General features: G+C 42.9%; 1 protein-coding gene across 7 annotated transcripts in view; it reads right to left on the bottom strand.

The window, feature by feature from the left end:
* The window catches only part of Grk5 (G protein-coupled receptor kinase 5), a 193,981-nt gene that overhangs the window by 101,149 nt on the left and 80,392 nt on the right, over positions 1-12,440 (bottom strand). For 6 of the 7 annotated variants that reach the window (XM_039088820.2, XM_039088800.2, XM_039088810.2 and 3 more), the window contains one exon: positions 9,156-9,251. The exons of the other annotated variant lie outside the window; for it this stretch is intronic. In XM_039088820.2, the coding sequence (XP_038944748.1) occupies positions 9,156-9,251 (96 nt within the window). The remainder of the gene's footprint in view (positions 1-9,155; positions 9,252-12,440) is intronic. 7 annotated transcript variants of the gene reach the window in all.

The raw sequence follows: 12,440 nt of genomic DNA, 5'->3' as shown, positions 1-12,440 counted from the left end.
ACATGTCATCTGACTCCTGGGCCCTATCCCAGGTCAGGTTAACAGTGTCTGCAATGCAAGTGTGAAAGTGGACACACAACATTCCAGAGGAAGTGAGAGCAGCAGAGAGAACACTGTACAGAGTGCTCTGATGTCGTTTAATGTATTTTAGCCTTCAAAAAGACAGCACTGAGGGCAGGAGATGTGGCTCAATGCTACAGTACTTACGTAGCACCCACAAGGCCTTGGGTTGAATCCCAGGCACTGGAGGGAAAATAAAATCAGTGTGGCTTCTCGACACTGGGCAGAAGACTGAAAGCTACAGTGATATCCAAAGACGTCATCTCAACAGGGTAATGGCTAAAAGTGTAGGGAGTGGGGATCAAGATAGCTCAGCCAGTAAGAGTACCTTATCACCAAGCCTGGGACCCAACGGTGGAAGAAGAAAAGCCATTCTTGAGATGTCCTGACCGACACTCAGACACACAGACACACTCAGAGACACAGACACAGGCACACACTACATACATACATACATACATACATACATACATACATACATACATGTAGACACATGCGCATCACATACACACACACACACAGAAAGCCCAAGTGTAACATGAGGTAGAGGACAGAGTTCTGCGGGGCTTTATAGCCAAGGGTTTATGGTCAAGATAACCTGAAAAACACACACACAAGATAGGAACAGGCTGGACATGTGGGCTGATGTTGGGTTGTAGGTAACAGGTGAGTTCCCAGTAATCCACTGATGGAGTCATCCACCTACAGAAGGGCCACTGTGATATAGACACTATCTTTGTTCATCAATATGTTCCTAATTACATATACCTAATAAATAGGACAAATGGGAAAGGATTTTAGTGACAGTGAAAAAAATTATATCATGTAAGAAAAAAGCAAGAAATGAGGAAGTAGATTGGTGGTAGAGAGTTTACCTTGTAAGCATGAGTTTGATCCCCCAAAGACAAAGTTTTTAAAAAATAGAAAGCCAGGGGTGGTGGTGCATGTTTACAATCCAAGAATTGAAAAGGCAAGACAGGAAGATCTCTGGGCTTGCTAAGTGGGATGGTGAAGGAATATACATACATACATACATACATACATACATACATACATCATACATACATATCCATTCCCCAAAAAAAGGGGCTGGGAGAAAAATAAATACACTGAGAACATATATGCAGGTGTAGCTTGGTGGCAACATTCATTCAGGAAGCCCATGGTTAACTCCCAAACACTACAATGGAGGAATAAGAAAACCAAATTTCATGTAGGAGAAACATAAAGAAAATGACAGAAAGTATTACTTAAAACTATGAGCTGGGAGTGGTGGTACATACTTTTAAAATCATAACACTTGGAAGGCAGAGGCAGGTGGATCTCTGAGTTCAAGAACAGCATGGTCTACAGATCAAGTTCCAGAACAGCCAGAGCTACACAGAGAAACCCTGCCTCAAAAAACAAGCAAACAAAAACAAACAACAACAACAAAACCCTAAACTATGGCTGGACCCGAGTGGTGAGTTTAATGTTTTTGACAAAAGTATTCTACCAGTTGGTATCACTGAAACAACAAAATGAACAACTGGGAAAGCACCATACAAAATGGCTAGGAAAATAATCCTCCCACAGACTCTCTTATGGCCAGTGAGAACATATCAGCCTGGGCCCGTAAGAGGAAGGAAGGTGCCACCTCAGACCTATAGAACCCTCTTCCTTGAACCCCATGGAACCCAAGGTAAGGTATTGTGTGGGTTCAATTGAGCCTTTTTAAGAAGTTAGGTTGGAGTCCTCGCCTCCAGTAATCCAAGATGTGCCCCTGTGTGGAAATAGGGTTCCTATAGAAGTAATGTACTTTAATTGGAATAATTAGAACTTAATCCAAAAGAACTGGCACATTTATAGAAAACAGAGACTTGAACACGCATACCTACTCATATGAAAGGCAGAGGTGGAAGAGTGCAAAGGTCATCAAAGCCAGCAGCTGGGAGGGAATGTTTATAGGGAGGAGTCAGCTCCTTGAAACTGAATTCCCAGTCTTCGGAACCATGAGATAATGAGTGCTGTCTTTTAAGCTGAGGAGTGTGTGGTGTTTTGTTTGACCGCCTCTGGCAAACTGAGACAGTGAGAGAACTTTCCCTCAGAGTTGCCTTAGCAAGTCCCTTGTCTATAGGTTCTTTGGAAAATGTGAACAGTGGAGTTTCAAATTTGGCTCTGAAATAAAGTTTTATACAGAAAAACAAGTATAGAAAGTAACAAAGGCCTGGTCACGTAGATACCTGGCAAGAATACCACACACTTTGTACAGAGTAGCCTCTGACAACCTGAAGTTTGGATCATCTAGAAATTCCTGACAGAACCCCATCCCAAGAATTACTGAAACAGAAACCCACTGACCAACAGCACAGAGCATCTGCTGAGTGCTGAGTCCAGGTTATTCCTTCAGGAGCACTAAGCCTGTCATGAAGAAAGTAAGAAGGACCTGGAACCCAGAGCTGATCTACCTTAGCCGGCTGCACACAGGTCACCTGGTGCTCTAGACCATGTCTAAAATTATCTTGCCCTCCAAGGACAAGCAGATGCTGTGCTTTATCAGAGCACGGTTAAGTGGTATAACAACAGATGTGATGTGCCCTTATCACCCCAAGGTTGGCAGTGACGTCCACAGACACTTGGTTACCCTGGTAATAAAATCAAGAGCTCACTGCCAGTCTGACAGTCTGAAAGGCACTGGGTCAGAGGGACATGCAAGACTCATGTAATTGTCCCCTCTGGCCTACAGACCCCTCTGGGAGCACAAAGTCCCCAAGTAATAAAGTAACAATTCTCTACAGCAACTGTGGAATCCAGTCTTCATTCACTGAGTGTTTCGGGGGTTTTGAGGGGACTTTTGGGTTTTTTTGCTGTATTTTTCTGTTGGCTTGGTTCTTTTCTTTTTTTTTCTAAAAAAAAATTTAATTAACTTATTTTCATGTATGAATGTTTTGTGTGCATGTATGTCTGTATACCACGTGCATGCCTGATACTCAAGGAAGCCAGAAGAGGGTATCAAATCCCCTTGAACTGGAGTTACAGCCAGTTGAGAACCTGCCATATGGGGGCTGAAATTGAACCCTAGCAGCCAGTGCTCTTAACCACTGAGCCAACTTTCCACCCCCAAGCTGTATTGTTCTAACAGTGTCTCAATGCATAGTGTAGGCTAGCTTCAAACTTGCAGCAATCCTCTACAGCTTCTACTGCTTGAACTCTTGAGATTGTACTTGTGTGCTAACAAGTCTGGCTATACTTATTTAGTTTGTAATGATATCTATCACATGCCTTCTTTTACAAAATTACCTTACAAATAAAACTGAGACCCCCATGTGCCTGACTCAGTGCTCAGGTTTCTGAGACATACATCCTTTTAAGAAAACCTCCTAGCCAGAAAAGGGGTCTGGGCAGGGTATGATGTTTTCCAAAGTCTTGAGTGGCATGTTGTCCATATGTTGACAGGAGGTAGATACATGGGGACTTATGGATGGCATAAGGTGCTCCATGAAAAGGAGGGCTCAGATAATTCTAATCCCTGAGACACTGAACCCACCCACTCACCCACTCCTCAATGGTGTCAGTCAGAAACTGGTGGTCCTATTCATCACTCAGGCACAGTGCAACTTTTCTAGGAAATTCAGAAGTCCTTTCAAAAGATCCTTAAATCAGTGCCACTGTGATAATGGTAATGAGAAGAATAAATATGAGATAGTCTGGTTGCCTACCATTAGGCTCTACCAAGGTGACAGAAATGCCTCCACACAAAGAAACTATAACTCAAAGAAATCAGCAACTTGTTGTATATCACTCACAAGTGGAAAACAGCAGAGCAACTCTTTAATATTGGGACCTTCCTGCCCAGTAACATCACTTCACCAGGTGGCCAAGGACACGGCGTCGGCACTATAACTCCCAGGTGATATTATTTGTTGACTGATGTTGAATGAATAGCCCGTGAATGGCTAATTGAAAGTAGTTAGTATGGTTTGGGGTTTTCCTGATAGTGAACCCATCTTTTCCTCTGGGAACATCACCAACTAAGCAGAGCTGTTCCTGGGAAAAATTAACACTTTGGTACGTGGCTATCTCCGCAGAGCAACACCATTTCTCTCAGCCTTTCTGCCCATAAGTGCTGGGGCACATGGTGACACACGAGGCACAGTAGCCATTTTCTTTCAATAGCCTCCTTACAAGTGCCACTCCTGCAAGGGTTCGGGAAGGCTTTGGTTTATTATAGTTTCTGGATACTTCCTACAGAAATATTGCCAAGTGGTGAAAAAGTCAACCCTTTCACTTAGGTACCCATTTACTTTCTTAAATAAAAGAATACAAAAATTACAATGATCCTGAGCTAAATAAATAAAAATGCCACACTTTCACCCAACAGAGACATCTGCTGAGAAATATCACACTGAGAAATATTTGCAGTCCTCGACCATCTTTTATCTTTAAGATGACATTTTCAGTCTTTCAAGCTTTGTACATTCTGAGAACTTTGATTTGGGTCCTCTAACAAACTTACATGAACAATTAGCCTATTAACTAATAAAATTGGAATTGGGCCCCATCCTTCTCTCTAATGCATCTGTGACTGCAATCTCTTAGCTCATGTCTGGAACTCACAAGAAAAGCAGATACAAACAGGAAGGAACCCTTGTCTTAATATTTATTACGGCCAATCACTCTGGTGTCTAGGGCAAGAGAGTAAAATACAGCCAGCCATTTCATATGTCCATCCACCTTCCAGCTATCTGTTCTTTTCCCCGTCCACCTCACTGTACCACAGTGAAGATTCAAATGGAGAGAAAGTGTGATGGCTCAGGCCCTTGAAAAACCTCACGTAACAATGTTATGGGAGGCTAGGAATGATGCTTCTTCCAGGAATGTTCTAATGGGTGGAAATGTTCGCCACTATTCTCCATCTCAACAACTGGTCCCTCACTATCATGGAATGTTCTATCAGGTGTCACATCTCTGTGTTAGTCACTGTCTTGTGCTCAGCCATGAACACATTTCAGGGGGCAAGAATATGTTTTGCCTGGTGGGTTGTGCCCTGGTGGATGACACATAGCAAACACAAAATAAATATTACTGGCTAAGTAGATAAGTGTGCAGTACACAACATACAAGACAAAATAAAGAGAGAGATGGAAATGTCTGTTGGAGTGAATAATGAGTCTCTATGATCCAGTACTAGTTGGAGCATAGGGCCCAAAGTTTGCTGATGGTGCTAGGTAGTGGGAAGCTGTAGTTCAAAACCAAGGGATAATAATGTCCTAGGTGGGTCATTTGGCCCTGAGACCTTGCCCACTAATTAAAACTGGAAAGGAGTTTTGTTTAATATGCTCCTAGTTCCTTAAGTTAGGGATTCTCTACAAAGCTAACACCACTGTGTTAAGCACTCAAGTTGTAGCTTTACAGGGTCATGGGTCAATCTAAGAGCCCAGGCTTGCCTTCCTAAACAGTGTACAAAAGATCATGAGTGCATATCACCATACTGATATTCCTTATCTTTGAGAATAAGAGTGGGAAAAGTGTTAAATTATATACTTTCAGGTTTAAACCCTTAAATCTAAACTTTCATAATTTTAAGTCAAAGACATTAGCTAAAGTTAAATTTTGTCACAGCAAATATATCATAACTTTTTAAAAAAAAAGAGTCCTAATTTAAAATATTTTGTGTCCATTTCCATACAGCCAATATTTAATAAGCCCTATTATGTGGCAAGCAGTACTTCAGGAGTAAAGCAGGTAAAACACAGCCACTTCTAACCCAGAACAGTTGGTCCAGTAGAGAAGACAAAAAATATACAAGTAAATGAACAAATGAAGACTTCAAATGGGGTTATGAACAGACCATTCAATAAACAGCTCTACATGAAGGAACACAATTATAATAGACTCTTCTTTAGATGGCTCCCCATTGGAGGTGATGTTTAGTCTGGGACCTTAAAGTCCTCTGGCAAAACAAAGTGTAGGAAAGAACATTCTAGGTGGAGGGAACAGCACGAGCCAAGGCCCCAGAGCTGGCAGCAAGCTTGAAGAATTCACAGGACAATAAAGTGTCCAGAGCATCTGTGAATGGAGGAGGTAGTGACCCAAGGGCACTGAGGATAAACTGCAGAAGGCAAGGTAGAGACTGTGATGCCAAAGGACTGTGCTTTCCTATGGAGAAAGACATCATCTAGCCTTTCAGCAGGGTCTACCAAAAACTCACACTTCCTTTGACCACAAAGGTATACAATGCCCACAGAGATATTAGCAGTGCCTGGGACTTGCTACCAGCAGAAACTGCAAATCTACTCATTGTAATTGCTGCAGATATCCAAAAATACCACTTACGCTCATCACAGATGCAGATACACAATAGCTATTAACCAGCTGTTAGATCTTATTTCAAGAATTAATAAAAAAGCACATACATTTCTAAATTTTACATTTTAAAAGCATTTAGTAACTTGTATATGAAAAGAATTGGTTTCCTTGGTAACTCTGTGTATTCTACTTTGCGTATGAAAAAAATATTATTCTGAAAAGGGGGTCCACGGGCTTCATCCCAGCCAAAGCTTTTTGTCACCCATGACCTACAACCCACAGGTCAGACACAGAGGTTCATTCCAAGCAGGGTAGAAAAATGAATGCAGGGCAGGGTGCAACAGAGGAATAATTGTTAGTTTCTAACGTCATCTGGGGGGCTGGGTAGAGAGTATCTGTGGCTGCCCAAGGCAATGCTGAAGGCTGTGGCTTTTAGCAACCACTGTTCTAGATGATTCTAAGGAGGCAGCATCCCAGGGTCTTTTGTCAGCTTGGCTCCTTTCTCTGATGCACAGCCTTCCCACCACACCACCCCACTCTGCCCAGCTGGCCCTTTTCAGTGCCTGTCCTGGGACATCTTCCCAGGGAGCTTCAGAAAATGAGCTCATGTGTCCACAAGAAAAACAAACTTGGTGTTTGCCACTGTTTGGTTTGTGTATTGGTCTAGAAAAGAAATGGGATTTTTATGTAAGAAAGTCTTCCAGCAGGACCCCAGCAGCTGCTGGGCAAACACCACAGCGACAGACTATAAACAGGCAGAAGGCCCAACTCCTGGCCCAGGCCCATAAGCGACAGACCCTCTGCTTACATCGGCCTTCTTGTTTTTTCCAGCCTCTTTCCCCACTGCATCAACACACAGAGGCTTTTCAACACTCTCCCAGAGAACCGAGTCATTTTCACATGGCAGGCCTGGTTCTCATACCCATGGGTATAGGCTCTACCTAGAGACCTGTGAAAGAACTTAAACTGGGCTGGAGCTTTTGGGTAAGAGTCCATGATCCAAGAGACTACAAGAGTACAATCGTGTGCTCCCAGCTCTCCAAATCAGAGGTGAACAGAATAGGGAAGAAACAAGGTGAAAAATAAGCAGGAAGCCTCACAGGAAAGAAACTCGCATGAAATCTGGGTACAGCTGGAGTCTGGGTAAGAACAGTTCCCCTCAAAAGAGAAGTCCTTCAGAGAACAGAAGCAAATAAGAAGGGATGCTGACCTTTGAATCTAGGACCTACCGCTAGATTGACTGCATCCAAATCAAGGTATACACTGCTGAACCCTAATACCTGACACAATGGATTAGGAAGGGAGCCCTATGAGTAGGATCAGAACTTTTGCATGAAGAGAAATGAGAAACTGTTTCCTTCTACTATGAAGGACACAAGAAAACCATCTACAGAGCAGAAATGATTCTTCATCTTGAACATCTAGAAACAAACAAAAGTGAACATCTGTTGTTCAAGCCACCCAATCCATGCGACTTGCAATAGTGGTCTACACTGACTGAGATAGAGGCTACCTGGATCAAGGTCTGGAAGTAGGTTTGTCATTGCAGGTGTAAGCCAAAGAAGCAGGTCTGCACCATGTCCACAGCTTCCCAGAGGCACTGCCTGCTTCTTTCTAAACATTACTTGTTAATTATTTATTTTACGTGACAGATATTTGTCTGCATGTATATATCTGCACCGTGTACATGCCTGGTGTTCAGGGCAGCCAGCAGAGAGCATTGGGTTTTCTGGAACTAGAGTTACAAATGGTTATGACTTACCATATGGGCTCTGGGAATCAAATATGAATCCCCTGGAAGAGCAGCCAGTGCTCTTAACCACTGAGCCAACTCACCAGTTCTATCTGCTCCTTTCTAGAAAGTACAGGATTGTTCTTTTTTTTTTTTCCTGGTGAAGAAGTAAGGGCCTTTTGTCAATTTGCACTAACATATTAGGCTTTGCTCCCCAACACCTGATCAGGGACATAACAGAAGCAAAAAGGGAAATCTTTTATTCTTTATATCTCAATGGATTCACCCATCTGCCTACTCTTTACATTCCAGAATCTTCTATGCTTCCTGGAGTTTCCAACAGCCCTTGACAGAAAGGACAAAGAACACTGCATCTACTCCCTCTTGTTTAGAACCAGAGTACCTGAATGCAGACTTCTTTCATCTGGATGGGAGGAATATGCTGTGTTCAGTAGACCCACCTATGTTTGCTATGTCCACACAGGAGTTAAACAAAGGTTGATGTTGTTGGAGGTGGCCAAGTCAGGGCTAGATAAAGGCAACTAGGCTGAGTCAATGGGCTACTGCTCCACCATGAATACCAGTCTCCCAAGGGAAAGGGGATGGTGAGCCTCCCAAGAGCAGGATGTATGGGATCCGGGAAAAACAGGGAGCTCTGCCTAGGGACTCCTGTAACCTGTCCAAAGTATCCTGTACATTTTCCTATGGTTGCTATAAAATTTACCATAAACTAAGTGGATTGAAACAACACACACCACAGGAGAATTTGTTCTCTGGGGACTCTAGCTGGCCCTGGTCATCTTCTTCTGCTCTGCCTTGATCTGGGACAATGGGGGCCAGTTAAAGAGCCATTGTGCTTCAGTTTCTCCTTCTGAAATTAAATAATAGCACCTACCTCAAAAGATACCTGAGAAGTAAAAGTTTGTCCTGGCACACAAAAATAGTGATCGAATGCTGTTGTACCTTTAGGCCCTATTAGCAAAGATGTCCGATGGAGCCAGAATTCCTGTATCTGCTTAGTTGAATTGTACTGGCCTAGTTGTACAGAGGCCTTGGCAGCTAATGTGCACCTTACCTATGGTTCTCCGGAGGTCTTCACACTGGCTGATGTGAGGAAACTTCAGGATTTCCTTCCACTTCTTGCTTTTCCCTTTGCGTTTTCCTCCACCCCCTACAGAGATGGAAAAAAATGCCACTGATGTTGGTGCTGCCCAAAGCTTCAGAACTTGCATCCCACCCCCTGAGCCTCTCCACCAGCTTCTGGGCTTTAGATTAAGACAGTTACGCGTCCTGAACCAAATACACACACACACACACACACACACACACACACACACACACACACACACGATTCCCAGACATGAGGATTCAGTTTTCAGAAGAAGGCTGACAAATTGTGGAAGACAGAATAATGTTACCCAAAGATGTCCTAATCCTGGAAATCTGTGTATATGTAAAATTACACAGAGGGGGGTAAGGTTAAAAGACACAATTATAGGCAACAATAGAACATTTTCTTGAATTACCCAAATAGGCTTATAATGGCTAATCGCTGTCAACTTCACTACGTTTAAAATCACCTAGAAGACTGCTAAGGTGCACTTTTGAGTGTTTCTATGAGGATATTTCCAAACGGCCTTACTCGAAGTGAAAAGTCTTATGCTGAAGAGGTGGCTTGGTTCCATGGACCAGAGGTAAAGAAAAATGAAAAACAATAAAGCCACCTAACTATCAGTTTCCTCTTTTCTCTGCTCTCTGGTTCACTGTGATGCAAGCACTCTATTTCACCATGTTCTCCCAGCCATCTATAAAGGGTCTGAACCCTCTGAAACCCTGAACCATAATAAATCTTTCCTTCCTTATGTTGTTCTTGACGGTCTCAGCAACACAAAACCAACCAATAAAAGGTTCAGTAGAATGAAGGGAAGCAGAAACATCATACCCAAGTAAAGAAATGTGAGAAAAGTCTGGTCTGGCCCTTGCGAGCCGTGAAGAGGTAAAGGACCTCAAGCTAAGGAGTATAGAAGGCCTGTGAAAGCTAGAAAAGGTCAGAAAACAGATTCTCTTCTAGAGCACCCAAAAGCCTTTCACTCACACTTTGTTTTTAATTCAGTGAGACATGGGTCAGACTCCCAGCCTATAGAACTGTAAGTTAATAAACATGCAAGGGTTTGACTCACAAAATAGCATGTGTTGCTTCAATCACTTAAGTTTATGGTAATATTTACAACAACCGTAAGAAAATGATACAGGTTACTTTGGACAGGGATGTTCTCTCCCCCACAAAAATGACCTCCACACCTATATCTGGCCCTTTAGTTCTGCTAAGGATTCCATAATAAATGAACCTTCTATAACTCAGGCAGATTGTAACAATGCCTAATGTTTTAGAGGTCATGACTTCCAGACAAATAGGCCAAGTAGTCTGTTGGGTGACTAAATTACATATTTAATGACTGAAAGTGTTAACATTCTTTATTGTTTCAAAAGAACTTGATTTTTGGTTGTTGTTTTTGTCTGTTTTGTTTGTTTGTTTGTTTGTTTCATTGGTTGGTTGGTTTGGTTGATTTGGTTTTTTTGAGACAGGATTTCTCCTGGCTATACAAAGTCCTGGCTATTCTGGAACTCAGCTCTGTAGAAGCTTTCAGATGAAGATGTAGCACCCTCAGCTCCTCCTGCACCATGCCTGCCTGGATGCTGCCATGCTCCCACCTTGATGATAATAGACTGAACCTCAGAAACTGTAAGCCAGCTCCAATTAAGTGTTGTCCTTATAAGAGTTGTAGTGGTCATGGTGTCTCTTGATAGCAATGAAACCCCATAAGACACCTGGTCTTGCATTTTCTACCATTCTCTCAGCCCATGGTAAATACTCAGTGTCTGCTGATTAGATGTGAGGTGTGCTTTATCTCAGGCACATTTTTTTTTTTGCAGGCTCGAGTCTTTACCTTTCCTACCCCTCTATCTGCCAAAGCCCCTTCTAGCCTCTCAGTAAAGCTCCAACAGTTCCTTTTCATGATGTCTTTGAAAGCAGAGCCCTGTCTGGCACTCAGCCGCCTTAAATGGGTAAAAGGAGAAAATGTGGTTAATACAATACCTGGTAACTGCAAGCTTTCTTCATGTCTACTTACTGAGAAAATCAATGATTGCTTGTGGAATTGATAACCTCTCTTCTACCGTAGGCCTCTGCACTGGCTGTTCATTGAGTCTTACTCACAGATGAAAATCCTGTGCTTAGTGAGAGCTCACCAAACCAACTCTGTCACAACTGCAAGCTCTAGCTCACAGTCATCTAAGGACGCAAGCAGCCTTGAGCCTCTGTCCACTGTAGCTTACAGCCTGTAAAGACAACCCAGTCTCTGTCACTGTGAAGGTTACAGCTCATTCCAAACATTGGAACTCAATAAACACCAGAGAGTAGTGGTCAGAGCCAGAGAGGAAGCTTGGAAGTGGGTGGCCTCAGATGGAGGATGGCCTAGAGATGGGCAGGATAGCTTCCACCACAGAATAAGAAAGAGACAAGATACAGGGCGGAGGTGCCAGCTGAACTGTGCCTGTTCATGGCTCGAGGAAAGGAAGGCCACAAAGGGCCAAGAGGACAGGCTTTAAGTTTGAACAGGAAGAAGCACAGGGGCAAAGCCTGGGAGGGGGAACACTGACAAAGTATGTGTTTTTCTGGACCCAGAAGCCTCAGTTTCCTGCCAGGTCCTTCACGGTGCAATCTCTGGAGACAATTCTTATCAAATGTCACCTTCTCGTTTCTGCTTTCTTAGCTACCAAGTAATAATCTCCTCTTCCTCTGATTAGGAAGTAACAGGAGGAAGGAGGGAGCCAATAAAACCATGAACCTCAATGGGAAAGTATGCCTCAGCAGTGAATTAATACAGGAATGCCAAGTAATAACAGTTAGCCTTTATGTCTCTTTTACTTTTATTGCCTTTTAGACAGAGCCTCACTATGAAGCCCTGGGGGACCTGGAACTCTCTGTGGATTGGCCTTGAATTTACAGAGATAGATGGGCTTCCCCCTGCCTCCTGAATGACTGTGCCACCAAACTCAGCTGTTTAATTTAGAAGTTAAAGATATGTGGTGTTTCTTAAACACTCAGCCAGGAAAAATGGTGATGAACCCATCTTCTTTTACTCTTCCTATAATCCTAGGGATAGATCCTAGTTATTAAATATATTTTGCAGATGGGAAAATAGACTCACAGAAAGAAAAGACCCTCAAATCGTAGAGTCTGTGTCACAACTCAAGCAAAGGCTCAAGTGACACTCTCTCTTTTCAGAAATGAGTGAAAAGGGAAGCTGGAGAAAGCTTTGCGGAAAGCTTTCTTCTTGTTCTTCTGTGTTATCACAGC

This window comes from Rattus norvegicus, chromosome 1, assembly GCF_036323735.1.
Source record: "Rattus norvegicus strain BN/NHsdMcwi chromosome 1, GRCr8, whole genome shotgun sequence".
NCBI classification, from domain to species: Eukaryota; Metazoa; Chordata; class Mammalia; order Rodentia; family Muridae; genus Rattus; species Rattus norvegicus.
The sequence above is the reverse complement of the archived record's forward strand: the minus strand, read 5'-3'. Positions and strand labels throughout refer to the sequence as shown.